Source organism: Dermacentor variabilis, chromosome 5 (assembly GCF_050947875.1).
Source record: "Dermacentor variabilis isolate Ectoservices chromosome 5, ASM5094787v1, whole genome shotgun sequence".
Classification (NCBI taxonomy): domain Eukaryota; kingdom Metazoa; phylum Arthropoda; class Arachnida; order Ixodida; family Ixodidae; genus Dermacentor; species Dermacentor variabilis.
Window position 1 is genome coordinate 186,637,630 of NC_134572.1, and position 27,116 is coordinate 186,664,745.

Consider the following 27,116-nt stretch of genomic DNA (forward strand, 5'->3'; position numbering starts at 1 on the left):
CAGTGTACAAAAACACCAAGCTCGTGACACGCATACCAACAGTAAGTTCTTGCAAACGTAATTACTCAGGTATTTTGGGGCGTGTTACACGCAGAACGGAAAGTGGACACACACAGCGCTGATCTTGACCCCGTCTCAAAGGCACCCCAACAATGCAGAACCGACCTGCCGAACGATCAACCTTGGTGAACTGTAGGACTGTTTCCATGGTTAAGCGGGGTTCGGCTTGCAGTGTGGATATGTCTTCTTCCAGGAAGGCATTGCTGCATTGCCATTTGTTGGGCGTGTTGGCAAACTGAAAGCATATTTAGCGTCAGCAAACAAGGACGGAAGGGAGACGGAAGGATAGCGCATTTTGTTGTCGTCTCCCTTCCGTCCTTGTTTGCTGGCGCTAAATATGCTTTAAGCATTGCTGTCGCTCTTTTTGCGGCAGCACGAAGGCGTCTCCACAGCGATAATTGTGTCCGGAATGACGCTCGGGGTGAAAGGTGCCGCAGTTTCGCTCCTATTGTGCTGAGAAATACTCGCTGCTCGTCCTTATTCGCTAAACGGCATTTTCCGGAAAGCACAAAAGCCAGGCAACTACGTGCATTTGCGCTACTTCCCACTTGAGCATTAAAAAAACCCACGTACCGCTCGGCCTGCAGTTTCACCACCGTGTGTCGTGCAGCGGTGTCGGGTCAATTCGTGGACCCGCTATTTGTGCGGTGGTCTATGCGCAACCGTTGCCGATGCACCACGGAATCGCGTTTGTTTGTCTCGAGCACTCTTACGTCGGCTTGGTGTACTTGGGCCACGCCTTATCCGCGAGTATCGGGCGTTCCATTTACATTGAATTTGACAGTTATTCTACATTTAGACACGTATCGCCAACAACAGACGATTGAGCCTACATTACTTTCAAACTCGTGCACTGCCGGTGAGCAGTCGTGCCCATAACAACTGGCCTAGAAATCCAGGGGCCGCTTTTTATTCGCGCGTGCACCCGCCAGTGCCTGTAGGCTGCCAGCATTTTGCGGAGGCGAATCCACTTCTTGTTTCGAAGTGCGGGCGCTGCTCTATGACTGAGAATGGCTTCTAATGGCTACGCGGGTATGCCATCTTCCGTGAGTGTAGGCATTTCGCACGCTCGCAGGTCAACCAGGTACACGTCATGACTCCTCTGTCGCCCGCTCTTTTCTCTTTGGTAGCCGCCACACAGGTGCCCGCAGGGTGTTCGCCCGCATGTTCGACAGTCTTACGCATTCGCGAGTTATCGTTTCTGGCTAGCAGTGCTAGCAGTGCGGCGACGAGCAATGCGGTTAATATTACCCGCACGCAGAACTGGCTTACATTTTTAACCGCAGCGTGAAGTACTTAATGTGCGTGGTTCTAATGATTCCAAGCTTCGCAATATATATATATATATATATATATATATATATATATATATATATATATATATATATATATATATATATATATATATATATATATATATATATATAAGCCCTCCTATGACTTTGTAGTGTAGATGTACCTTCTAATAATACATTGTTATATAAAGGAAATGGACAATATTTCACTATGACGACCAGCTTTCGATGGCGCGAAGCGTTCACTGTAGTCTGTGCGAACAACTTAATTTTTAATTAACAATACACGCTAAAGAACTCGTCGTAAGCTTTCGTATGACTCATTATATGTCTCATATGTATCGCAGCGTTGTATGTTATGCTAAAAGAAAGGAAAGCAGCACTCACGGACCTCTATGACACTCGCGGGACTTCTCGTGTAAGGAATCTCGTATTGTCTAGACTTCATGTCGATTTGGTCATCTGCATTCTTTTCCTAACTTGTTTCCGTATTACGCCTCTCAGTTTCCCATTTCTTTTCACTGAATCGAAGACCTTATGTCCCTGGGGCTTGTACTCCTATAACTGGCTATTTCGTATCCAGCGCCTTGTGATGGCATTTCGCTGCTCTTGATTGTAGCGAATGCATATAGGACTTGGAACCTGTGGGTCTTGAGTGAACTTGTCAAGTTCGAGCTACTGACGTCTACTACTCGAGTCACGTCCGTTCAGACCACGCACCGTGGTTCAGACAGGAGGGGCTACAGAGAGGCGACACATCGTAGTTGCCGCCTTTGACACAATGTTTCTCCGCGCCTGCTGCGTGCAACGAACGACGGAAGAGGGAGCGTTGGCCCGATCCCGAAGAGCCGTCCGGCGCCTGCCTGCCCGCCGGGCCGCTGCTGTAGACCTGCCTGGCTTCTTTGGGCCGGCCCGTCTTGCTGTCTCTCGTCAGCGCGACAGACGCGCGACATCTACATGTCGAAACTGGCAAACACATGCAGAAGGAGACGCGGAACGTGCGCAGAGAATAAAAGGAAGAAGATGCAAAAAAGAAAGACGCGAGCGAGGCGAGGCTAGCGCGCTGGCAGTGCGCACGCAGCCGCCGATGCAGGCGGCAGCGATGCCGCGGGCGAGCCCTGCAAATGTAGGTCTCGGCGGTCAAAGACTTCCCGCGCCTGTGGTGGTGCGCGCCTCTCTCCTACACCTACTCCCTCCCCAACTCGTCACCAACTATCATCATCATCGGCTCCTTCGCCCTCCTCGCAAGCATACGCGTTGGCGACTGCGCGCGCTCTCTCGGCGCCGAGCGTCAGCGCGGCGTTCGATTCCAGGAAGCGCTGCGCAGTGCGCCTCTGCTTTTTTCTCCCCCTCACCATCTTTTATTTCTTCTCTCTCTCTCTCAAGCAAGGGAGTAGAAAGAACGCCGCCGTGTGGTTGCCTCTCGCGCTCGCCTCCGTGCTGTGCCCCTTTCTGGGTTGACACAGTTCGGGCGAGCGGCCACTCACCTTCTCTCGCTCTCGTGCGTCTCTCTCCTGCGCTGTGCGCGGTTCCCCGCTCTTCTGTTTGTTGCCGTTCCCCTTATGTTTTTGTTGCACAGGGTGCAGGCAGTTGATTAGCCGTGTTTCTCTCCTCCTCCTCCTCCTCCTCCTCCTCCTCCTCCTCCTCTACCTCCTCCTCCGTCGTCTTCCTTTCTCTGCTCTTTGTTTTAGCGTCCTCCCTCTTTCTCAATTTAGCATTCTTTGTTGCTCTTTCTAGCACCGCTGCGTAGAGTCCCGCTACCCCGTTTGTGCCTTGCTGCCTCCTCACCCTAAACGGCTCCGTACGATAACAGTGTTGTCTTTCCGCCCAGCTGCTCCTCTTTCTCCCCTCGTTCTCCCCCTCTCCCATTGAAACCTCTGACCGCACACCACTGTGCGGTTTTCTTTCGCGTCGGCGGACGTCGAAAGGACGGGGTCCAAGCTCGACTTGTCTTTCACTGGGGTTACTTGATCGCATCGCTTTCTGATTTGATGTCGCGGCTTCTTCGATGGCTGCGGCCATGTTGCGCTTGCCGTCGCGGTTCCCTGCTTCTCTCGGGCGCGTCCGCGGCGTGCAATTACCTCATTGAACGGGGTTGGGCGAAATGCAATTTTATCCAATTGTCTTCAGAAGCGCTGCCGGTGGTGCTGGCCGAATGTACGCCGCCGTCAAAATTCTTCTTGCCACCCAGTTTCCTTCAGCGACCTCCGTCTACTTCTGTGAAAGTCATTACGTCGATGGTGCACGGGTTTCTTTCAGTTTTTGCTCCTAATTGCCGCCTGTCAGGTGAAACCAGAACGAAGGGGAGCCGTAATCGGTGACTATGCTGAGATCACATGTTAGACCTTCGTCATTTGGCCGTCTCTCATGGGCACCTCTTTGCCATTCCACGACGTTCTTCATAAATATCAAACAGAACTTCACCAGGAAACTTTCAAGGCCGTTTCGGGTCTGAAGTTTATTGCATGTTATCGAACGTCGTATTCCTTTACGACATTTAGTAGAAGATCGAGGCACTATATCTGCGTTTTATTCGTGGCACGCTTAGCGACACGCGCACACCTGAACTTCTTCGTTTCAGGAATGCTAAAGAATAAGCCGTCGAACAGCTGCTACAATGAAAAAAAAAAAAAATCTTGAGCGGAAAAAAATACTCGTATCCGGCACCGATATATACATAAAGACTAACCTTCAACACGTTTGCAATGCGAAGCAGTCTTTGGCTCATCCCACTCTTTGCATTAGGTAGGTTCCTGGCTCGCCTCGTTTCAAGCCTCTTAAAAGGCCCCTCACGAGGTCTGCCATATTGAGCTGACAAGCGCAGAGCACACAATGCGCGCCAACAATCGTGTTTGAAAAGAATTACATCGCTTCGCGCCGCGGAAAGGTCTGAAATTTCAATCCGAACGCCCTTTTTCTTTCTCCTCGCGGCCGCTGCGCTCCAAGCCGGACGGTGACGTACTCGCGTCCCTGCGCCTACGTACTCGGGTCCGCAGTGTGGCGTCGCTCGTGGTGACACTGGCTTTCGATAATTATTCAAGGCACCATCTGTCATTTGTGCGATCTGTTGCTTGAATTGACGAAGTGAAGTTTAGAGAAATAATAAAACACACAAACGGAATGTCTGCGTTTTTTTTTTACTTCGCACCGAAGCACGAGAGACGTACTTCCGCTTTGTCTGCTCGCTGGCATGGTCGTGCAGTTACGTGCGCAAGTACCGAAACTATACCATTTTCAACCGTGTTGCAGCGCGTGATCACGCTCTGCGATCCGCTTGTTCTGCCTCAGTATTCGTGTAGCACTGAATTAAACCGCTAGTCATGTGTCGTGCACAGCGCGAAACCAGACAATCACAACAGCTAATGCGCAACGCCGCAAAAAAAAAAAAAGAAGTGAGGAGAAAAAGAAAATGATGGCGTATGCCTCACGCGATCCTCGAGATCCGGTATGGGAGAACGCAGGGAAGGAATTTCGCTTGCGGAGGCTAGACGGGGCGAGTGGAGGGAGTGTCTCGCTATGCAGTGGAGCTCGCCTCCTGAAATCATGGGTTCGCGGCACTGAAATATTTCTATCTCGGCTATTAATGACCGGATTTGAAATAAATTTCCGGCAGGACACTCCCTAGATGACACGTAACAACTTTCAGCGTATAATCAAAATTTACTATGAGGAATGGTGAAGGGACCTTTAAGTAAAAAGGAAGTGCAAGTGCCCGACAGTCCAATCAAAGCACCTAAGATGCTATAACCATTAGGCCACATAGCATACATGAAGCCAATTAGCTCGTTGACACGTTTGGCGCGTGCGCCACGCGACTGTTTCTCACGTTCTTCCCGCGTGGCAACTTGTTCTTGAAAACTGCACAGCCTTCGGGATCGGCTCACATTTCATAGCCCTTTTCTCGTGGCAGCTGACTCTACGTGGTCTACGTAACTCTACGTTGTGCGACATTGTACTGCCTTCGCGATGACCGCATGCAGGTCGAATATGTTTATCGCTTCTTCGCCGAAGTACAAATACCATCGTCGTTTTAGCGTGGTCCACTTGGTGCAGAGTGTATAACGCTTAGTCGCAGAAGACGTCGCGATTCGTGTTTATCTCGCTTTGGCCCGCCCATGCCATGCCGATTGTTGGGGTCTACAATTGCAGGCCTCAACAATCGGCATGGCGTGCACTCGCATTGAATGGTCGGAGTAGAAATCGTGCCATCGCTGTCATACGGTCGTCGTCACCATCGTCGTCGTCTTTCTGCTGTCGTCACGCACATGCTCGCATCACACACGCAACTGCTCGCCTTACAAAAACGCCTTGGTCCACCTTTGCGAAACCCAAAACGACGCTTGATCGCCTGCGAAATTCTTCACACAGCATCGATACCCAGCACAGTACGCGAGGACAGCACAATGTTGTTTTGTCTTTCTTAGCGGGTAATTATGGGTGACTAAACATCTCAAGTAATCCGTAGCGGAGATTGCATTGTGCAACTTCATCTCCGCCCCATAGAGTTAGTGGCGCCGAGGTGTGCGTTACAGAAGCGACAACTATAGTAGCCGCTGAGCAACCAGGCAAGAAACTGGGTTGGTGGGAAATATCCCTTCTTTTTTTCCCACGTCAAATGTAACATAAAATTTGAAGAAAGCACACAAGTGACGGAAACTGATGTCATAAAGGAGGGCGCCGTGTTGGCCTGTTTCATTTAGAGTGTGTTTTAAAGCCTGCACAAGAGCTGTCATTTATGCGTGAGGGTGTCTGCAATGGCCCCGGCCGCTTTTTGGGCACCGTATTTAGCGAGAGCACTTTGATTATTTCCAAGTAGCGCTTAGAACGACTGTGTTGTTTTTCCTGATTTCCTGTTCTGCGGAGCTCCCCGCAAGTCTGTTAGCTGCAGTTCCGCGTGCGTATTGCAATTGCGAAAGAGTGAATGCGGGTTGACGGCGGGCGTGCGATAAAAACAGCACCTCTGTCAGCATCGTGACGCATGCCGAATTTGCGGGATCCAGAAGGCAACCGCGATGCAACGATAACGATTTGGATGTTGCGAGTGCTATAGGCAAGCACACTTGCGAGACCCGTAGGAAACGCCCACCTTCCTGGAGCGCAGAGATTCAAAGTGGATGGAAGCGTTAACTGGCCAGTGGTCGAGATAAGCGAGAGACGTTTGCAGTATTGGTGTAGAAAAAGCAGGCAAGAGATTGATGGGACCGGAGTAGTTACAGGCACATGCAAATGCGCAATACAGAGATATACAGTTTCGTCAAGGAGTAAAAGTTCAAGGAGAAATAAGCAGGCTGCTTGATGTGAATATGTCGCCGCTCCGTTCCAAGGGTGACGTCAGTAAAATCATCGCGCTTGCGGATTTCGCGTGCGGCCCGGCGGCGGCGGCGGCCGGTGTCGCGTCGCCGCAGCCGGTCCGGGGCCCGCCGAGGAATCTCGCCCTTCTCCGAGGTCAGGGCGAGAAGGAGGCGCCCAACCTGCCGAAAACTTGACCTCGTTCGCGGCCGTTTCCGTTGGGCGGCATCGTCGCGAGCTTGCATGGCTGTTTGCTCGGCGGAGCTTTGTTTCTGGGTCGTCCCAGAAACGGGAAGGGGTGACGGCGATTCCTGCCAAGGTTGGCGGCCTCCAACTCGTCGGTCCTGTCGGTAGCCAGCCCGACGCGGGCTACCATGGTCGGGGGGAAACAAATACGGGACCTGCATCGCGTGTTGCGACGCCGGAGCAGACGTCCGTAATGTTGGGTGCGGATTACGACTGCGAAACCGCTCTCGGTCGATATGCTTGGTCGGGGGAAAAACAGAGGAATAAGGGCATATACAGGGAGGTTAACCAGATGGCAGTATCCGGCTTCCTATCCTGCACTTGCTATGACGGAACAGGGGAGGAGATAAAACATAAAGGTAGAGAGAAAGTACGAGTTTAACTTAACCTGATGTAAAGCTGCGCAACGGGGGGATGTGCGTATTTGAACTCGCAAGCTAAGCGATCGCAGTAGATGCACCTTGGCACACCTGCTTACATGACGGGTATGTTGCATCTTTCTAGGAGTGAATAACTGTCATTTCGGGCTGACTTCGCGGAGCCCGGTGAGGGACAAGTATATGATTTCAGAGTCGGAAGGACACCGTTGCCTTCATAGTTTTGGTATACCAATCACCGTGCATAACCAAATTGCGTTCATTGATGACATGAAAGCTAATAACAGTGAAGCAGCATGGGGACACCCTCTGATGCGATACTTCGCATGAAATCAGTTTCAAATTATGAAGCTCGGTTTGAAAGGGAGGGCAATTTTTGCGCGGCTATGAAACAATTTGGCACCAAAAAAGAGATATAGCGAATCTTTGTTGTGTACACAGTAGTTGGCATGAATTTCGCTTAAGCATTTCATTGGCATGCCGATGGACCAATAGCTCTGCTGTAATAGCGCAGAAACGCGAACGCCGTTGTTCATGCAATTTCTCCTAAAAAAAAAAGAAAAACTTGGCAGAAACTTAATTTGAATTAGGTAATTAAATTATGTGGTTTTACGTGCCAAAAGCACGATCTTATTATGAGGCACGCCGTAGTGGGGAATTCCGGAATAAATTTGAACACCTGGGGTTCTTTAACTCGCACCTAAATCTAAGTTCACGGGTGTTATTGCAATTTGCCCCCGTCGAAGTGCGGTCCCCGTGGCCGAGATTAGATCCCGCTACCTCGAGCTTAGCAGCGCAACTCCTAAGCCACTCAGGAAGCACGGCGGGTAACTTAGCAGAAACTAAGGCGGCGTGGGATGGCGTGCTGATCACGAAATGTAGTCTTGGTAGCCTTTTTCTTTGTTTTTAGCGCCGGGTGCTATTGCGTCGTTTAATTGCGTTGCCCTCATTAACTTCGCGACGCTGCATTGCCGCCGAGACGACGTCCACGTCGCGCAGTCTGTCGCGGTGCAGGCGCGTCTGACGAGCAGCGAAGTTCCCGCGAGCAAGTTGGGCCGTGCTGCCGTGACGCGCGATTGATTCGTTTGGCCGGCTGCTCCCTGTCGAACCTGCACACCGCGTCGGTCGCCGTCCTCGACGGCTTTGCGAGAGGCCCTCCCGTTGTCGCAGAGGAATGACGTAGCGTGCGAGGTTGCGCGACACCTCCCTGCACGCGCCCCGGTGTCTACGATGGTCGCTGAGGTTGCGCCTTAATGGGCTGCTCGATCTCGCCGTGCGGCTCCGCGGTGCGCAGTGGCATCATCTGTGTGCGTACGGCGATAACTGCGCGAGGAGAGAGAGAGTTGTGATGGGGAGAGGAAGGTGGCGGGGAAGGCGATGAGGCAAGTGCCGTGCCGACGAATTAGCTTCTAAAAATATCGATCTCGTCGCCAGCAGGGCGCGGAGGAGAACCCATATCGCGGGTCCCTCACGCAACGCCGTGCGTGCATCGCCAGTTCCGCGCAGATCCGTCGCCGGAGCTGCTTTCTCTCTCGCCCTCTTTATTGCACACTTATGCACCACACGCGAGACCCGCTTTCCTCTCTTGTCATTTTTTTTTAACTCACCGGCTATTATGGCGTCTCGAGACGATAAAAAGAGAGAGTTAACGAAAGAGGCTTGCACGTAGAGTAAAACAGAAAAAGAAAAATAAGGGGCAAGCGTGCAGAGAAAATAACTAAGAGCAGATAGTAGAGAGATCTTGCACACGAGGAAGCGGAAGCGGGAAGTGGGCGACCCGCATTTCCGCGTCGTCGTTAACATTTTCCTTTCGCTTTTCTTCTTCTATCTCCTCCGGCTTGCATCACTTCCGGGAAGACAGCGCAGGCTGTAGCCGCCGTTACTGCGTCAGGTGTCGGGGCGAGCGGTGTAAGAAGAGCGGTGCCGCCGGGTTGGGGAAAGACGCGATGCGGTCTCGACGTTTCCCTGCGCGGTGCTGTGTGCTCGTAATTATTACGTGCCTCGGACGGCGCTTGCGGGAAGTCGCTCTCGCGGCGGGCGTTGTCGAAACGGCGGGAAACGGAGACCCCGAGGCTTTCCAGTGGCGCGTCTTACACAACCGGCCTCCCGCACAGAGCTGCGTTTCGCGCTCTGTGACTGCAGCGGTCGCATGGGCGCCGTGACAATCGAGGAGAGTGGAACTTTGGCGTCGCAACGAACAGACAAAGAAGCTGGGAAATTTCGGCGTGGCTTCCGAGATCGCAACGGTGCAGGTGCGCTGTGGCGTCTCGGAGGCCACCGTTCTGAGCTCGGACGCAGCAGTGAGAGGCAGCCGAGCGTGCTTCGTCGTAGCAGATATGCAAAGAATTAAAAAAAAGCAAAGTACAAATTACAAATCTATCTCGTGCAATGGTGCAAGCTTGAAATGCGCGTAACAAACATTCGACCTCATGTATAGCTTTCAAAATATTCAAATTTTCCCCCTCTATATCTCACCCTCACCCCCTGGGAGCACAAAATACACCAAAGTCAGGCTTGGTGTCCTCGTCATGTCTCGCAGTCCTTACGAAATTCGGCAGCACGTGTAGCCGCGCTGTGGAAGGCATCGATGGCGCGCCAATATTCTACTTTTTGAGCGCTTAATATCCGCGTCCGAGACGTCGCGTTGTTTCAGGCGGAACAATTCGGGGCCTACCTGTCAATTCTGCTTCAGTTATTGCATTGAACTTTCATAGGACAGTTATATTTTTCTCACAAGAACTTACTCTCGCGCACTGACCACATGGCGCAGTTATGAGCACATGTTAACAATTCTATATGCGCGCTTAGTTATTGACGCGCATATTTGGGCGAAGTAATATATCTCTATATTCTCAGTAAAGTACGGATATTCTTGTTCTGTTGCCTTTTCCTTGTTTCGGCCGCGAAGTAGCGTCGCGGCAGTGCCCGTCTTGCATTTACTAGCGAGAACGGTAGTATTTAATAACGAAGGAGGCGGATGTAGTTTTTAAGTTCTTTCTGACAGCTCAAATAAGTGCGATAAATTATTCCTTTTGCTAGTAGTAGGAAATGGTTGTAAAGTGTTAGTGGTGCGAGAAGTCAAGTATTTTGTTTTTTTCGTGGAAATGAAAAGAAAGAAAAAAGAAAGAAAGAGAGAAAAAAAAGAAAACGTGAGTGGTTGTTTACATTGTCATGAGAGTCACATTCGCCTAAGAACGAAATGTGCAGGTGCAATGAATATTTTGGCTATTCCGGTAGGTGACGTTTAGTTCACCGATGGTTTGGGCGAGTTGGTTTGGGCTAACGCTCGTCCTCGTCCCTTCCTGTGTCCTTTGTACCGCTTCGCGCTGTACCGCACAGTCTGAAATTTAGATGAGCTGACAAACGTATCAGAAGCATCACCTTGTAGCGAAAGTACCGTTTCATTAAGGGACACTGACGGCAAAAAAAAAAAGAAGAAGGATTTCAGGAAAAGTCTAAAAATAGAAAGACGGGTGGCGACGCCACCTTGAAGTTCCCGCACTAGTTAGCCGTGATGTCACATGGATGTCGAAGGCGTCCGCTTGGGCCTAGTTAATTGTTAATAATTAAGATGGACCACACTGTGTGTTCCAAAGGTGTCAAACAGAATGCCGCAAGTTTCGAGAACGTGTACTCAACAAACGCTCTCACGCTCTCCCTCGTCCCTCAAGACATTGATATGCGTGACGTTACACTCTACCGGCACTGGTGTCTCGTGCGAAATAAAAAATAAATAAACTGTGCCCTTCATTTTCTCTTATAGTAATCAACTTATTTTCACGAAATTATTGAAAGTAGAGTTTACGAAGAGTAATTTATTAGTCTAAACTGATTCTGTGTTTATCTATTCATTCATTCGGATCGTCTGCGGCGCATTAAAGCTTCTAGAAGCGAGCTGTAGATTGTGCCTTGTTTTCTTGCACTGTATTAATTCTTTATTGATAAACAACTAGCTAGAGCCAAGTGGATGATGCCGAAATCCATGACGTCACGCCTTGTTGCGAATCATTAGAACGGCTTCGACACTCGTTTATTGATTTATACGTCTTTTCTGGCTTACTAAGACTGCCCACACAGGAAGTGCAACCGTTTTATTTTTGCTAATGTGTAATTTGCTTAATACGGTTTAACTTAATATATATTGCTATTTATTGTCCACTTAACAGTAACAAATGACAATATTGATTTGAGCACAAGGCGTGCAGATTTGAAACGTAATGTCAGTCGGAGAAGCAGATAGTGACCTCGCTGCTTTTTTTTTTATTCGCATAGCGATATTCCGCTTTCCGCAGTATTGTGTGCTTTCTAAGAGACCGGAGGCTGCAAAAAGACGCTGGAATGGGGGAGGTTTCCGAATGCGAAAAATCATGCGGATCTCGCGCTCTGCGGTGAGCGGAAGTTCTTGCGCCAGCGCGGGCACGCGGGGTGTCTCCACACCGTCGTCGCGACCAGATGGCGTCCTCGCCGTCCACGTGGTCCGCTTCTCCTCCCGCCTTCCTCCTCTCAGTGCCGCCCCCCTTGCTCTTCTCGCAGTCCGCACCCACTTCTACGCAATCGAGCCCCCAATACCAGCGACCACAATTATAGTCGCCGGGCGCGCAGAAGAAAGCTACGCTTTAAAACTAACATCCTCTTTAACATCTGTAACGCAGAAAAGTAACCATCGCAGTAACCCAGCGACCACAGCAACAAAACCCAACCGATGCTATATATATATAAAAAAAGATTTGCTAAAAGAAGGACAGGTCTCTAGCATATAAATGCTATGTTGCGTGCGATGTTTGATTTCATAAGCCTGCAATATTGAATTTTACTGAAGGCACCAGCTAGACGTTCAATCTGCACAGGTGAAGCTTTCGATATGCCACATTCTCCTATCTAACTTGTCAAGTGAACCGGGGATCAGCTAGTCCGACGACGATCCAGCCACGACCTGTACTCGCCGTACTTTCTTAATACCCCATATTCCTTGGGTGGCTGGAATACGTTCAAAATAGCAATTTATGGCGAGCTGATACGCGTGCTGTATTCATTTTTGTCGTTGGCTGTCGGACGAGGTGCGATTACCATAGATAATCAGGGAGAAAGATAATTATCACCGCCATATTACCCTATTCAGAAAGTGAGGTTGCATTGCCGTATCGGGTCAGTGAAATAATCTGTTAAGCTTGCCAGACGAGGGTAAACTTGGGTGAACGGCTTACTAATGACTCCAAGTAATTTTTGCAGCGTGTCGCACGTTTGTAAACTTAGGAATGGCGCTAGCTTTTCCTTCCACAAACTCGTCTGTGGCAGGAATGAGCGACATCTTTTCGAGGTGTAAATACGAAATGGTTGACTCAGCGAGGTGCACATTTGCGCTACCGTTCGCATCCAGCCCGATAGGTTCGCGGGACATCCGCGTTTCACAGTCCGCCAATGAACAGCCACGGTCGGCTATACGTACGCCGCCGAACGACTCGTTTTCGGCTACGTGCAGGAAGCGCGCGTCGGCGACCCAGCGTGCGACCGACCCTCTAGGGTCAGCCGCACTCGATCAGCCGAGTGTCCGCGGCGACTTGCCCGTGCAGTAACGCACGCCAGCGGCGCGCACTGCACTGCGGGCCATTAGGCTAATGCGGAAAGCGCCGCTGCGACCTGCACTGCCCCGTGCCGAACTGGTCCGCCGCAGAGGCATGCGCGGCGCCATCGTCGGCTGCAGCCGAGCGTCGGGAGCCTCGCGTATACCGGCGTGACGCGTACACAAGGCGCACACGGGTGATTCGAGCCGACCAGTTGCGCTCTCCAGTGCGGAGCCGGCTCGTTGCTGTGGTGGGCGTACACTCTGCCACGACGCGTTGACCTGGGACTTGGCGTTTACTTGACGAGGCGGAGAGAGACGCCAGTGTGCGCGCGCTAAAAAAGTGAGCCGGGACCACCGCACAGCCTCCCAGTGTGCTGGCGTCGGTGGCATCCGGCCGCAATGTGCCACGCGCTATTTGACCGCGGGCGTTCCATAGATGCGTGTTATTCCGTCTGGGCCGTTGATGCGCGATCGCGAAAACATGACGTGTCCCCATGTACGACCGCTCTGCTGGCCGCGTTACTTAAAGAAAAAGATAAATTATGGGGTTTTACCTGCCAAAACCACTTTCTGATTATGAGGCACGCCGTAGTGGAGGACTGCGATAATTTCGACCACCTAGGGACCTCTAACGTGCACCTAAATCTAAGTACACGGGTGTCTTCGCATTTCGTCCTTATCGAAATGCGGCCGCCGTGGCCGGGATTCGATTACGCGACCTCGTGCTGAGTAGCCCCGCACCGTAGCTACTGAGCAACCACGGCGGGTTACATTAGGAAAAATCACTAATGCGGTGGTCTGCTTGCAACGGGAACAGACGGTATAGGATGGTGTTATTGTGCGCAACATTCGGAAATCAGGGGCGGCTCGTCGTTTTCAGGAACACGAGAACCGTAGCCTGAAACTGAGGTGGCCCGACGTAATGCGGGCCTCGTTCGGAAGAGAGCGACACACGGCTGCGGCACGACGCACTCGGGGCAGCCGACGTCGCGGACCGCCGTGCTGGGCGAGTCGAAGGCTGACGCAGCGGGCCCTGCGTGCGCGCGCGCCTTTGACGCAGCCGCCGCGCGGGACGGGAGGCGAGACGCGCTGCGCGAGCTGCTCCCGACAGGCGCTGACCCGTGCGGCCAGCTCGCGCCACCGCCGGTGCGTAACGACGACGAGGGGCGATTGTTGCGAGGGGTGCCTTCCCCACATCGCGGCGCACGACGAACACGCAGCACGGCGTCCTCTGCTGTGTGTAGCAGGCACCCGTCTGGACGCTGCGCACGCGCGCGGCGTTCCTGCAGTGACGACACCGCGACTGTGTGCGAGCTACGTAACATGTCAGGCGCCAGCGGACTCGCACTGGCAGCGTAAGCCAAGTCGTTGGAGCGAAGAATTGCAGCCGGATCGTATAAAATGCCTGGACGGTTGGCCGCTTCACGTAGTCATTAATGATCACGCTCAAAAGGCTAACTGCGACTTTTCTTAACTGGACGACAGAATGCAACATGCGATAACAGGGATGACGAAGGACGCATGAAGAACGACGCGCGTGTTATTTTGTCCTCGCTTTTTACGTCCCACGGTGCGCCAAGTCACCAAACAACGCTCTTTTCTAGATCTATTTGTGTGCACTGCATAGCATGCCTTCGATCTCAACTCGGTGACACTGGAAGCGAACGTATTTCAGCGGCTCTTGTATTCCGGGTGGCGAAGTCCATGTGGCGGGCGTAACTATGTATCAAATCATGCGACCAGCAGTACTAAACTGTGTGTCCGAAACTTTGAAGATAAGGAGGAAAACTGGAGATAAAGGTCGTGCAAGCAAAATGTGAAGTTACTTTAGGCCTACTGTTAAGACACGTACGCGAATAAAAAAAAAAGCATGACTTAGATAGCCAACCACGTTGGCTGATATTAGTTGACATTAAATGATGAAATGGCGTTGGCTAGGCAATGCAGTGTGTATAACATAAAATATTCGCTTAAAAGAGTTAAATTGGTGCTGGGAAGGGAAATAAAATCGGGTAGTGACATATGGACAGATTAGCTTAGGAGAACTGCACGCATATGGAATGAAGTCAGTTGATTCCAGACAAGGGCAGTTGGAGATAGCTAGGAGAGGCCTTCGCACTTCAGAGAATGCAAAATAGGATGGCGATGACGAGGATGATAATGATGATGAAATTAATCGGTAGTCTGACAGCGCAGATATTTCTAAGTAGTGTTGAACGATTGTGTACATTTGTCTATATATTGATACGCCTGCATACGAGGCATGCAGTAATCCACAAACTATAATGCAGGGAAATCAGGCGTTAGTGATATATGGCCGCTGCAAGTATGGCATTTTAAGCGTCGTCGGAATGATGCCGAGCCTTCGTTCTTTAGGCTTCAAACAATTTCGTGGCATTGCAGATTCATAGTTTAGAACAATGTATTACGGTTATACTCATAAATTCGCACTCATGTGTGTTTATAAATATATGATTGCTTGGAAATTTAGAAAAATAAATCCTAATAAGTAACGCCACAAGCAATTCTGAAGCCAAGAGCATGAAGACGAGACAAAGCGTCATTCCCGTGTTAGCTGAATGAGCGCAGCACCGCTGTTACCTCTGGAGATTTTTTCTAGGAAACTCTGATATAAGGCACTGCATTACAAGGCAGGCACTGCGCAGTTTTAGAAGCAAAGCTTTTCTTTGCAAACATCGTCGGGTTTCGTGACCCTGCCTGGGGTCTGGCTGTTGTTCCCTTGCTGAACTGGCCAAACAATCACATTGGAGCACGCGCGCCGCTGGGTTCCGTGCAGCACCACCAGATGGCGCGCCTCCACGGAAGCGGCGACGCCGGCCGTGCGCGGTACAGAAATAAAAAAGAATCAGAAAGCTTGCCTTCTCGCATCCGCGGCTGCACGGTAATGAGGAAGTAAATGCTCCTTGCGGATAGAACGGATACGGATAGCGCTAGTTACGTATGCGCATGTTGCTTTCAAAACCATGATGCATTCAAGGCGTCCGTCGTACTTGATAATAGTCAGCAAGTTCTCTTAACAAAAGGCTTGGCATAATTTGTGTGCGCCAGGGCTTGTGTGTGTGTGTGTGTGTGTGTGTGTGCGTACGTGTGTGCGTGCGTGCGTGCGTGCATGCGTGCGTGCGTGAATGCGTGGCTGAACGCGTGGGTGTGTGTGTGTGAGTGCGTGTAGTCGCACTGCGACTCTTTATGCACTCACACAAAGCTTTGCAGTATGTAGATTCCAACTCGCTGGATCTCCTGCAGTTTTTTCTCTCGTTTGATTATTTTTTTATTTATTTATTTAATTGTAGCAGGTGGCACCTGAATGCAATGATATGAAAAGGCGAAAGTCTTTCAACCCGCCCTTTATGCATAAAGGTTCATGATTGGCTGTGCCACAGCGCACTAGTTCCAAGCATGGTGGCGGTATGATTCCGTCGTTCGATTTAAGAAGTGACTGAGTATAGATGGGATAAAGAAGTAAGGAGCTCGGTTGCACAAGTGGCACTTCGAGAAGTTGCTGCCTGCGATATGCACATAGTGTCTCGCTTAAACATTACATAGTGCGCGCTGTATATACTGCGCTGGCCAGAATATAAGTGGCTTCGCGAGCGGCTCGCTCAGCTGGCACAGCACCGTCGCCACATTACACAAACACACACACACACACACACACACACACACACACACACACACACACACACACACACACACACACACACACACACACACACACACACACACACACACACACACACACACACACACACACACACACACACACACACACACACAAAAAAAAAAATGCAAGGCGCAGTGGGAACGCCGCCACTCCATTTGCATGCGTTCCCAGTGGCGCAGGAACAGCCGCCGCCGCCGCAGTGCATAGCGATTATCGACTCGCGGGCGTCGACCCATTGGCCCAGATATCGCTTCCCCAGGAAGTGCTCGACTGGCTTTTGTTTTTGCCACCATCTACGATTCTAATAACCGCCCGCCGGCACGGCGCCCTGCATTTTACCCCGCGGTTTCCGTTCGGCACGCAACAGGAGTCGCTTGCGGATGCAGTGCGGCATTCGTTGTTTTACCTGGCTTGTCTGATCGAACTTGACACGGCTCATGGGCCAGAAAGAACGCCGAGGAGGCGGCCGATCAATTTGCCATCCGCGCTGGTTTCCTCCTTCGCCTGGCTTCGTGCTACCTCTTTACGTATTATTTTTTTCCACGTTGGCTGCATCTCCTTTGTTTGGTGAACGACCTTACTTGAATCCGCTATCTCTGTGAAACACGGCTGATGCTGCGTCCCTCCTTCGGTCCCGCTTTGACCTGCTGGTGCTGTGTGGCGCTGCCTCCTGGCTTTTGACTGCGGCCTGTACGCTACACTCGCTCTTGTTTGGCCCTCGAACGCTGCGCGTCGCCTGATATGTCCAACTATCACGGGGACGTCAGTGCGTGAACTCGCTTCTGTCACCAAAGACCTAACTGGAAAGATTGTTGGCAGCCAGTGCACCAGAAGCGCGAGTGCAAGGTTGAACAAATAATTACAAAACAATTAAAAGTAGGTGAGCCAAAGCAAGAAAGCTAATGAAACATAAATTAGAAAAAAGAAGAATACGTCTTCCTTTCCTACTTTGTTTGTTTCTTTCTTTCTTAGCGCTCGTACGTGTAATGTGCACTGAATGTGCCCTGAAATTGCTCTGAAAGTTTGAATTTTAGCGACGCTCTCGCAGTGTACGAGGAGGACACAGTGCACACTTTTTTACTCGGCGTCGCACATCTGCACAGTGCGCCCGGTCGATTTGCGTGTCCGTGCGGTCGCGGCCGGACCGATTCGCGCTCGCAGCCGTGCGCGCGAGGTCAGCGACCACGGGGCTCGCACAGCCGACGCAACGCGGTCCTCCCGGGTAGATGAGCCGCACGCACAGCCTGGCACAGCTCTCCGGGAAGGTGGCCGGCTCTGATCTCGAGTTCCAAGGGCTGCGCAATGAATCGCGGAGCTCCGTCGTGCGAGTCCGCCTCGAGAGTCGCGTGCGGCCACTGCCGGTGCGCAGGTTGGAAGCCTCCCGCTCCATTACGAGGAGGCATGTGCGCAAGAAACGCTGGCAGAGTAAGCACGTGAAAACAGGCGAATACACAGCTGTTCGCTCCCGTCAACGTAGAAAGCCGGTTCGAACCAAATGGCCCTGCGTGGCGAGCTAGCATATGTGACATGGAACGACTGTCACGTGATGTAATTAGAACCATATTTATAGAAATTGCAATGGACGCCTTCGATAAAAGTTGATAATATTTCACGAGAGTTCAGCGCCAAAGCTTAAAAAACATTTGGCATACTTTGGAAAATGTGATTCTAATTTCATAATTCAAAAATTAACACACATCTGCTAATTTACATTGCTGCTTAGTAATAGCCGGAACAATATCTACATAATGTTGCCTTGCTAGGAAAGAAATAAAAAGAAAGAAAGAAAAACGGAAGGCAACATTCTTCTGAGCCGAAATTTTGCACTTTCATTACTGCAAGTATTTCTCATACCGCTCAAAGATACTGTGGTGTAGGAGTTAAATGGAAAGACTGAGGTTTCCCGTACTCCAGCCAGCCAGAGTTTCGCCAAACGTTCATGTACAAGAGCGACATTTGTCTTCGAGCTGCTCACAGAGCCGCAAAGCCATCCATCAATCCAACAGACGAGCCGTCTGAGATGGCTGCCGGGTTTATTGATAAATGTTCTGAAACGGCAAGGCGGCGCCGCACTCTGCTTCCCCGGGCCTCGCCTCAAAGACGTGACCACGAGCGAGTCGGGCGCGAACAGGATTCCGGATGAGAGAAAAAAAAATAATTTTCCTAAATTTTGCCGTGGTGATACCCAGTCCAACAGCAACACTGTATAACGATCGTCGGCTCCTGCGGCCGACGCGGCTGGCTTCGTCTGCCATAGCCCGTATAGCGCCGCGACGGCCGAACCACTGGCAGGGAGAAAGAAGGAACCAACCAACATCAACAATGATAAGCACGAAAAAGAAAAAAAAAAGAAGAGAAACAGAGTGGGAGGGAGACACGTCAGAGTTCATTGACCTCTTACGTATATCGGCGATCTCTCCTTCCTTCCTGCGACTGTAGAGTTTGCTCCTTCCGGAGCAACGCTTCCCTTCGGGCAGACCGTCGCTGGCATCGCCAGTGCGCGTCGTCCGTAATCGTTTACGCACTGACACCCTTATCGCACCGCGCAGAAAGCCAGCGCAATCAACTTGTTGTCTCGGTCTCCCTCTCAGTGGTCGCGGTGAACGATTAGCAGCAGACTTCGACGCTGGTCGGCACGCGACCACTGCATCGTGTTGGTGTTACCTGTAAACAGGAGCGGCGTGGTCGCTCTTCGCGCCACCGAGCTGCAGCGTAGTCCGCGAAACGGAAGGCGCACGACAGTTCGCTGCCCGTAGTGGTCTTCTTCCAGGTGCAGGCATAGGTGCGTGAATAATTTGTATTAATAACCATGCTTCCCGCGATCACCATACGCTGTTCTTCTCGCGACATGAAGGAGCAACATGTTTCTTCAAATTGACGTATTACACCTGCTTTGTGAAAGGGAAACTTTCCACGTTAGACAAAAGGCTAGACGAAACGTTAGACACTCAAAAAAGAGGGAAACGAACAACGCAAATGCGGTTGTCACCAGCTCTCAAGCTCTTCGTTGTCACCAGTCGAGCGCGTGGACTTCAGACCTTTCCCACACCTTCCTTCGCCTCTTTGTGGGAAATCGCGCCCTGATTGTAGTCGTATCTGTCCTTGCGCTTCTATGACGGCCCAAATACATCGTGTTGACGCTGATATGTTTGAAGGTGTCTGAAAAAAACCTAGCTTCTTTTTTTTTTACTGCAGAAGGCTGCCTCTAAGTATAATAAATTATCACTCGGATCTTGCCATAGAACTTTGTCGTGGTGCAATCCGGGATTCAGCCGATGTGCAGCGCTGCTCAGCAATCCAAGATGTTAATACGGGTTGGCTTGGTGAGTAGCGTTCAGGAATACGGTGTTTAACAACTGTATACTGTTTATAACAGTTGCTTTTTTCATTAGCTGTTTTTGTGATGTGATAACGCAATAATCTACGAATGAAACTATCATGTTTTTACACGTGAATATGAGCTTACTTACAAGAAATATCTAATGATGACGATCGCACAGGTTTGCGACCAAGGATATTGCGCCATATTCCTCCCCGATGTTCTTTTTTCTGCTCTTTTCGATTTTGTGTTACACAATAAATATTGTAGGCTGCCATCATGAAGGGAAAACGAAACCATGCCCCAGAGTGGGTTTCGCCAGGTCATCGAGGAACCTTGCAGCGTTTCTAATGACGCTCTGGTTTTCCTTTACGGCTCCAAGTGCATTTGTTCTATCTATCTGCTTTCCGGCTACTATCGTCGTAGAGCTGTGTACCTCTTCGAAGGTGTGGAAACCGCGTTTGTGACTCCGCATGAGCTCAGTTCCGAGTGTTGTCCTTTGGCCTGTGCCAAGGGAAAAGGTATGACGGATTCATAATTTTGCATCGCATTCCATGCATGCCATGCGTGTACATGGGTGTCTAAAATTTGGCGGAATAAGGCGTTTTTACATTATTTCGATCGAGGGACAGCTGCTCCATGAACTCAGCCCCGCAGAAATCTTTCACCAGCTCACTCTTGTTGGCTTCCTTCATTTACTTCACGCACTCACCAGCGAAATTTGCATGCTTATTGCATCGTGTTTGTTCTTAACCTCACTGATCCTGCGACGACGGGCTTCTCTCTCTCCCTCCTCTGCTCACTGCTCCTGGAAACAAGCAGGAGCACCTAATTACTACTGTGAATAATTTTACTGCGTTTTTTCAGTGTTGGCGATTAGCGCTCGTGACATATTGCCATTGGCATTTGTTGACAGTTTTCTTGACTATACTGCGATGATAGGCACATTGTCGTGAGATGTTAGTGATTTATTGCCCGTGCATTGCCTTTTGCAAGAACACCGGCAAACGACGCCGGCTTACGATGAGGCGGGAGCGCTCGCCGAACGCAAGGCCGCCGAGCGCGCTGCTACAAATAGAGAGCCCGGCGCCTTATTGTGACAGGCTGCTGGCCGCACGGTTAACTTGCGTAACTTGAAGCAGCATCAGTCACCGTGGCGTCACCTTCATCTACTCAGTGGTTGCTTCCGAAATAAATAAATAAATAAATAAATAAATAAATAAATAAATAAATAAAACCTGCATTTTCCTCTCTCCTAATTATTATCATTGCTGGCGCAGGATGTTTGTTAAAGAAAATCCGTAGGAGATTTTCTGATGCGGGACGGCCGCCGCGCCGTCGTGGACGGCTGGCGCTTGCGCGGTTAGGAAACGGCCGCAGCAGCACCGCTTACACCCACGCACGTCGGTGTCGCGTCATTTAAAATGACGAGCACGGCGACGGCTGGACAAGAAGAGGCGGGAAGCAGGTAGGAAATGGCTCGCCGTCGGTAATGGAATTGAATAAAGGCTAACGGCCAGCGCCGCTGGGGCCATCGGGTCACTGGGACGTGACGCAACTTTCAAAGAGAAAAACGGCCCGCCGGCGCGCGGTGGAAATTCCCGAACGCGCTGACGCGCGCGTGTCGCGCGAACAGCCGCCAGTGAGCGGCGGCCATTAGTCGAGCAATGGCTGAGGACGCGGAGGCCGGGCGGAGCTGCTGGCGAGGAGGTTCGGGGGGGAAAGGTAGATACGAGAACGGGTGCCGCAGGGAAACGCACCGTGGCCCCATTCCGGCGACGTCGTGCGCGGATGGGCTCGCTTCGGGGAAAGAAAAATAGCAGCAAAGTGGTGGCGGCGCTGGTTCTTCTTTTTCTCCCTCGCTCGTCCTGCTTTTAGTTTGATACCCAATTCCCTGTGCGGCGTTATTCGCTCGCTTACGGCTCGCTGAAATATCAGAGCATCAGTGCGGGCGACCCGAAAAAGGCGCTCCAAGGTGTAGCAGCGCTGTGGTAAGCGGAGACAGTAGAGCGAGTTCCCCCCTAGCCTGCAGGAACGTCTTTCATTGCTTTTTTGTTGTTGCACTTCTCGGTTATTTGGCAGTCGTAAACGGGCCTCGTTCCTTTCCAGCCGTGGAAACATCGCTAGCGCATCGCTCACACAGTTCACGTGTCGTGTCCGCGCCCGTATTTCGGGAGTCCCCGAGTAGGGTAGCGTATGAGACAACCGGCGACTGGCGCCGGAGGCCGACACAGCCGTGCGAAATGCTGCCGTTGCGTCACTGTCGACGCCTGTGCTTATGTTAGCTGAGCTCAGATTGTGTGCACTGTGGCATTCTTGCGAAATTCGTTGTTATTCGCAGTACGGCTACGTGTCGCGATAGAGATATGTATTATTGGAAGTTGAAATAGGAGTACGATGCTTTATGTATTATTTCTTTGGACGATTTCATCACTCTTCGACGATAAAAAAAATAACAGATTGTGGTGCTAGCAGTCTCCTGACATTACTGTCATTACTCACCTCACTGATTAGAAACAATGGTTATAACGAGAAAAAGCAGGCATGTCAGATATCTGTTAAGCAGGTGACAAGTCATAGGCTGTTTTTCGCAATGTATATACGCAAAATTTGGAGCGCGGGGTCATTGCTTGGAGAGCTAGTACTGTATTGCTTTGCTTTCTGACTTGCGCCTAGACGACGTGCGTACGAAATGAACCGGCCGGCAGCCGCGTAGTGCCTCGTCGATGCTGGTGCAATAGTAGAGTGAAGCCACGGGAGAATCCGTGTCCAAAGCCAAGCCAGGCCAGACCGCGCGTCTCAAGGCGTAAGCAGAGGAGTCCCCCGGGCCCAAACCAAAACAAGTCTGGGTCAGAGAGGACGTCCTGGACGGCTTCCAGCGAGCGCACTGTACGCCGCCCACCGGGGAGCCTCCAAAATAAACGCGCGTTCGGCGAAGCGCTGAAAACAAAATGCGATCCAGGCCATTAGTCAGTGAGCTGTGTGCAACACCTTGGGGGATCACCCCGGGGCCCCCTCTTTCCGCAACCGGTGTGCGACGGCAGCCGGCGGATGCCGTTTTCCTTTAGCTGGAATTGACCCGGCGCTCAGGTGCGCCCGCCCGCTTCGGTCATGCGCTGGTGCCAAGATTGTTGCCAATGGTGCCGTGCACCAAGCTCTGTGCCACTCAGTTGGGATCGCGGTGATGAATACTTGCGACGTCCCAAAGAAAGGGAAAAAATCACGTCTTATTAGGCGGGAAATGGGTGACCCGTTGGTTGCTGCGAAACCACGCCTAAAGCGACCGAGACGGTAGTCGAGAATGATGGATTTGGCACTTACGGATGGTGACAGCTTCTGCACATATGAGTGTAAGCAGTCGGAAAAAATCTCGTAGTCGACGCTCAAGTCTGTTGGAAGAAGCAAGAGGGCGTTGAGTGAATCGAGCAGCCGTCGCACCATGCAACGCTGTACTGCTCGTGGCATCCATCGAATACGACGAATTCGCGCGAGGAGAACGCGTTGAGTCGCCCTGTGCTTGTGGGAAGCTTACACGTGTGGGGACCATGAAAACACTTATGTGCTACCAAGGCACGTTAAAGGAAAAAGAGATGTTTCTAACCTTTACGTAATCTCTCTTTCTTTCTCTTCTTCTTTTTTCGCGATAATGGCGTTGACTGTAGCACTTTTTATGGGTGAATTTAATTTTGTATGCCACGACGGACGTAACCTGGTCGCGTCGCAGCATGTGAACATTATGTCCCTCTTACATAACATGCTTGTTTGTTTGCCTGCCTGCCTGAAGTATCTTTATCAGGGGCAATTGCGTGTAACAAAGCGCGCTTCTGCTTGACGCAGTTGCGCTGCTATATTTTTCCCGTGTGCCTAGAAAGTAGCTCCGCCCTTCGTTCTACCTATTGTGAGGGAATGACGTAATTCACTAAGAAAGGCTCATCGCACCAGCTGTTCTTGCGACTCATCTTTACGGCAATGTTAGTGTTTAAAAAGTAGAGAAAGCTAAAAGGGACGAAATTAAGAAAGAAAACGATGAATATCAAAAGCGCACACCAAAAATAAAGAAAAAGAAAAGGGGGGGGGGGTTCTTCACTACAGTGCTTCTTCAGCATTGTCATGTTCCGTTACCAATGCCTCAATAACTTGAGCATTCTAGCCAGAGGCGTTTCGAATTCATCGGGACTGCACAACAACCTTTGAACGTTTTAAAGTGTTTCATTGCACGTGGGCGGACGATTCCTACTCTCATATCTTTGTTTTGTTTTGATTATTCTTCGTTACTCTTCTATGAGCACAGGATAGCAAACCGGACATTTCTTCTGGTCAGCATTTGGCCTGTTCCCCCTCCCATTCTCTCCCTTCCTTTCTCTATGCAGCCGTGTTCACTTTCTCATGCACGTATGCAAACACTTCTGCATTCGTTGTTGTTCGGTCGATCCTGTGAGACTGCTGCTCGTGTGCATGGCAGACATTGCAAAACTTCTGCACAATTTGTGAGTGCCTCCCAAGGTATCTCTTGCCGTTGTTGCTACATGTTTTTCCGCCTTTTCTTATGTGCAGCACAAATCGAGATTATCCCATGCAAAGTGTGCGGCGACAAGTCTTCTGGAGTCCACTACGGCGTGATCACTTGTGAAGGCTGCAAGGTATGTTTCGAAGCATCGATATTCCTCATTAAACAGTTTAGTATTAAGCGCATCATAAAAATAAATATTGCAAATTCACTGCTATATTTTCATTAAATATTGGTTGAATTTTGCGGAATACGTTTGTAGTTAGGTTTTACCAAACCTTATTGAGGAAGGAAGGAACACGATTGAAGCCAAACGAGTCTGCCCAATACGTGATTGTCACGCCAGAGCGCGCGTTAAATTTTATTGCTGCCGCTCTGCAGGCAGGGCTAGGCAGGGCAGCCGAACGAGTGCGCATAAAATAAAAAGTACTGGGAACCAAACGTTCTCGGCCAACACCCCGTGTCTCAGAGGTCACGTGCTGGGCCGACAATGCGACGAAAAAAGCGAAGGGAAGCACTTCACGGACATTTCGCTTGCAAAGGCTGGCTGCGTGATGTAATGCACCCTCGTAGTTTGTTTCCTTCCTCTACGCCAAATCGTTCGTTATCAAAAACAGCTCAAGCACCGATGGTCACTTCGAAGATTGCATTGCCTCACGCACAGAAACGCTGCGGCGAAGTGGATTTGCGGTAACCGTTGCTGCGTCCGCGTTCAGCCGCCTTTGACTGCGGATGAAGTTCGTATTGGAACTACATCGTTTCTTGACTTAAGCTTAACGATGGCGCCGTTAGTTTTACCCCCTCCTTTTCTCCACAGAATATTTGTTAGCTCTACTATAGTAATAAGGAAAAATAAACGTAACATTTAGTTTGCTTGTTTGTTGTGAAGTGCAAGGCGTTGGGAATTGTAAAATTATATGTTACTGAGATTACATCACGATATTGTAGTTTTGCTGATATTCCTTTGCAACTGCTGATATTCCTTTGCAACAGGGTTCAAATTAACCAGCTGAAGGTTCAAACACTGAAGGCTTTCTGTCGTAAGACCTGTTTTTCAATGACTGGCTGCCTTCACTACCACTATTAGCGATCGCCTGATCTTATGAACCGCTGTAGCGTACGAACTGCTTCGTGAATACGAGCCTGTATGTTTCCCGTCTCGCAGCTGAAGTATAAAAACATAATAAAATTATGGTTATATTACTCTAATCAAAAAGAAAGAGAAAGGAATCTAAGAGTCGTAGAACGGCATTAAGCTGATCAAGAACCCGTAGTGTTAGACTATCTGCACTGCTGGCTATTGTTAGTTACGAAGGAACGAAACGCATCGGTAGCGTCTACGCTAGTCATGATGAATCGTTACTGTGAGGAGGACGTTGAGACTGCACTGGCGCCAACTTCACTGTGGTTAATAGCGTGACATGATGGAATGTAGACAAAAGAACGAGGAAAAATGAAGGGCGACAAAACTGAGCGCTGCATTCTAAGGCTTTAATAAAAGAAGGCTTTATTAGAAAAGCTGATCACCCTTCTTCTTTTTTTGCGCTACCTTCCAAAATGTCTGTACACAAACTAGCCCACCAAAATATTGTGTTCATAGTGCTATTTATGGCATGAGAACATAAACGTAGCAAACATCACAGTTGCCTTGCAAGTGTTGAGTCAATCGCTGTAATGACGCAGAAAATCTACAGGTAATAGAAAAAATGCTACAGTATGTAAATAGAAAAAATTCGCGAGGTATAATGCAGCTAAGTTGATATCAAGAATTAGACGCAATATCTTACTGTTAGTTTAGCGAATATTTAAACTATTAGCGCCTTGTAGTTTTGAATGTTGAGGGAGTTCAGTAGCAATATTTTTTAGAATGCAAAACACCTTTTGAGGACAGTTTACTCTTGAACTATAATCATTCATGCTGTAAGTGACCCTGTAAATGATTTCATTACAAAAAACGGGCTCCAGTTCACGCTGTGAAGGTGGTTGGCGAACGAAGCTGGGGTATCACCCGATCCGTTACATCATTGTGACGTAGCCATGAACTGGGTCCTGCCGAGCCTGAGCACGACGCGTTGGACACATTGACGTTGCTGTTCCCGTCGCTGTTCATCGTGTTCACACTGGTCTTCAGGAGCTAACTATGCGTGCCCTTTCCATAGCGCTATCAGAACACAAATGAAATTAATTTCTAGGCGAGTTCTTCTTTTACACATGAAAGTGTAGTGACGTCATTCCCTGCTTTGTATGCCACAGTTGCCGCTACTCGGTAACTGCAGCTTATTCAACCGTAATCTTTACCAGGAATCGCTTGCGGCGGGCTCTATGCGCGGAGGCGAGCTTTCTGGTTCGTTGTTTTGCTTTCCGCCGCACGGCCGGCGCCGCTGCCGCTGCGCAGGCGCGGAAGCGAGCGCCATCTTGTGGTGCTGAAAAGAACCCAGTGGTGCACAGGGCGAGCGTCTCCCGCTGTGATTGGTTGAGTTTTAGGCTGCGGAGGCGAAGAATTCTCGGGATGCTAGGCACATAAAGCTTCGCTGTAAAATGATGTTTTGACCTTTAAGTAAAGGAGGCACTTGAGTATGCCACTTGGGATCTGAGTCGACTCAGTGAAGAGTAAGATGTTGAAAGATCAACGCTTACAGGCCTACGCTACTCTAAGCTTGTAGCGAGTAAAGATGGTATAATAAGTAGGGTAAGTATCGTTGACTAAATTGCGTCGCGGATATAATACCTACAGCTGCAATGTATTATCCGAACCTATGCGGCAACTTAGATTTGTGT

At 50.2% G+C, this 27,116-nt stretch overlaps 1 protein-coding gene across 6 annotated transcripts in view; it reads left to right on the plus strand.

Annotated features, from left to right (window-relative positions):
- Positions 1–27,116, plus strand: part of Hr3 (nuclear hormone receptor 3 ROR-beta) — a 162,156-nt gene that overhangs the window by 104,615 nt on the left and 30,425 nt on the right. For all 6 annotated transcript variants that reach the window (XM_075693840.1, XM_075693841.1, XM_075693843.1 and 3 more), the window contains one exon: positions 24,386–24,471. In XM_075693840.1, the coding sequence (XP_075549955.1) occupies positions 24,386–24,471 (86 nt within the window). The remainder of the gene's footprint in view (positions 1–24,385; positions 24,472–27,116) is intronic.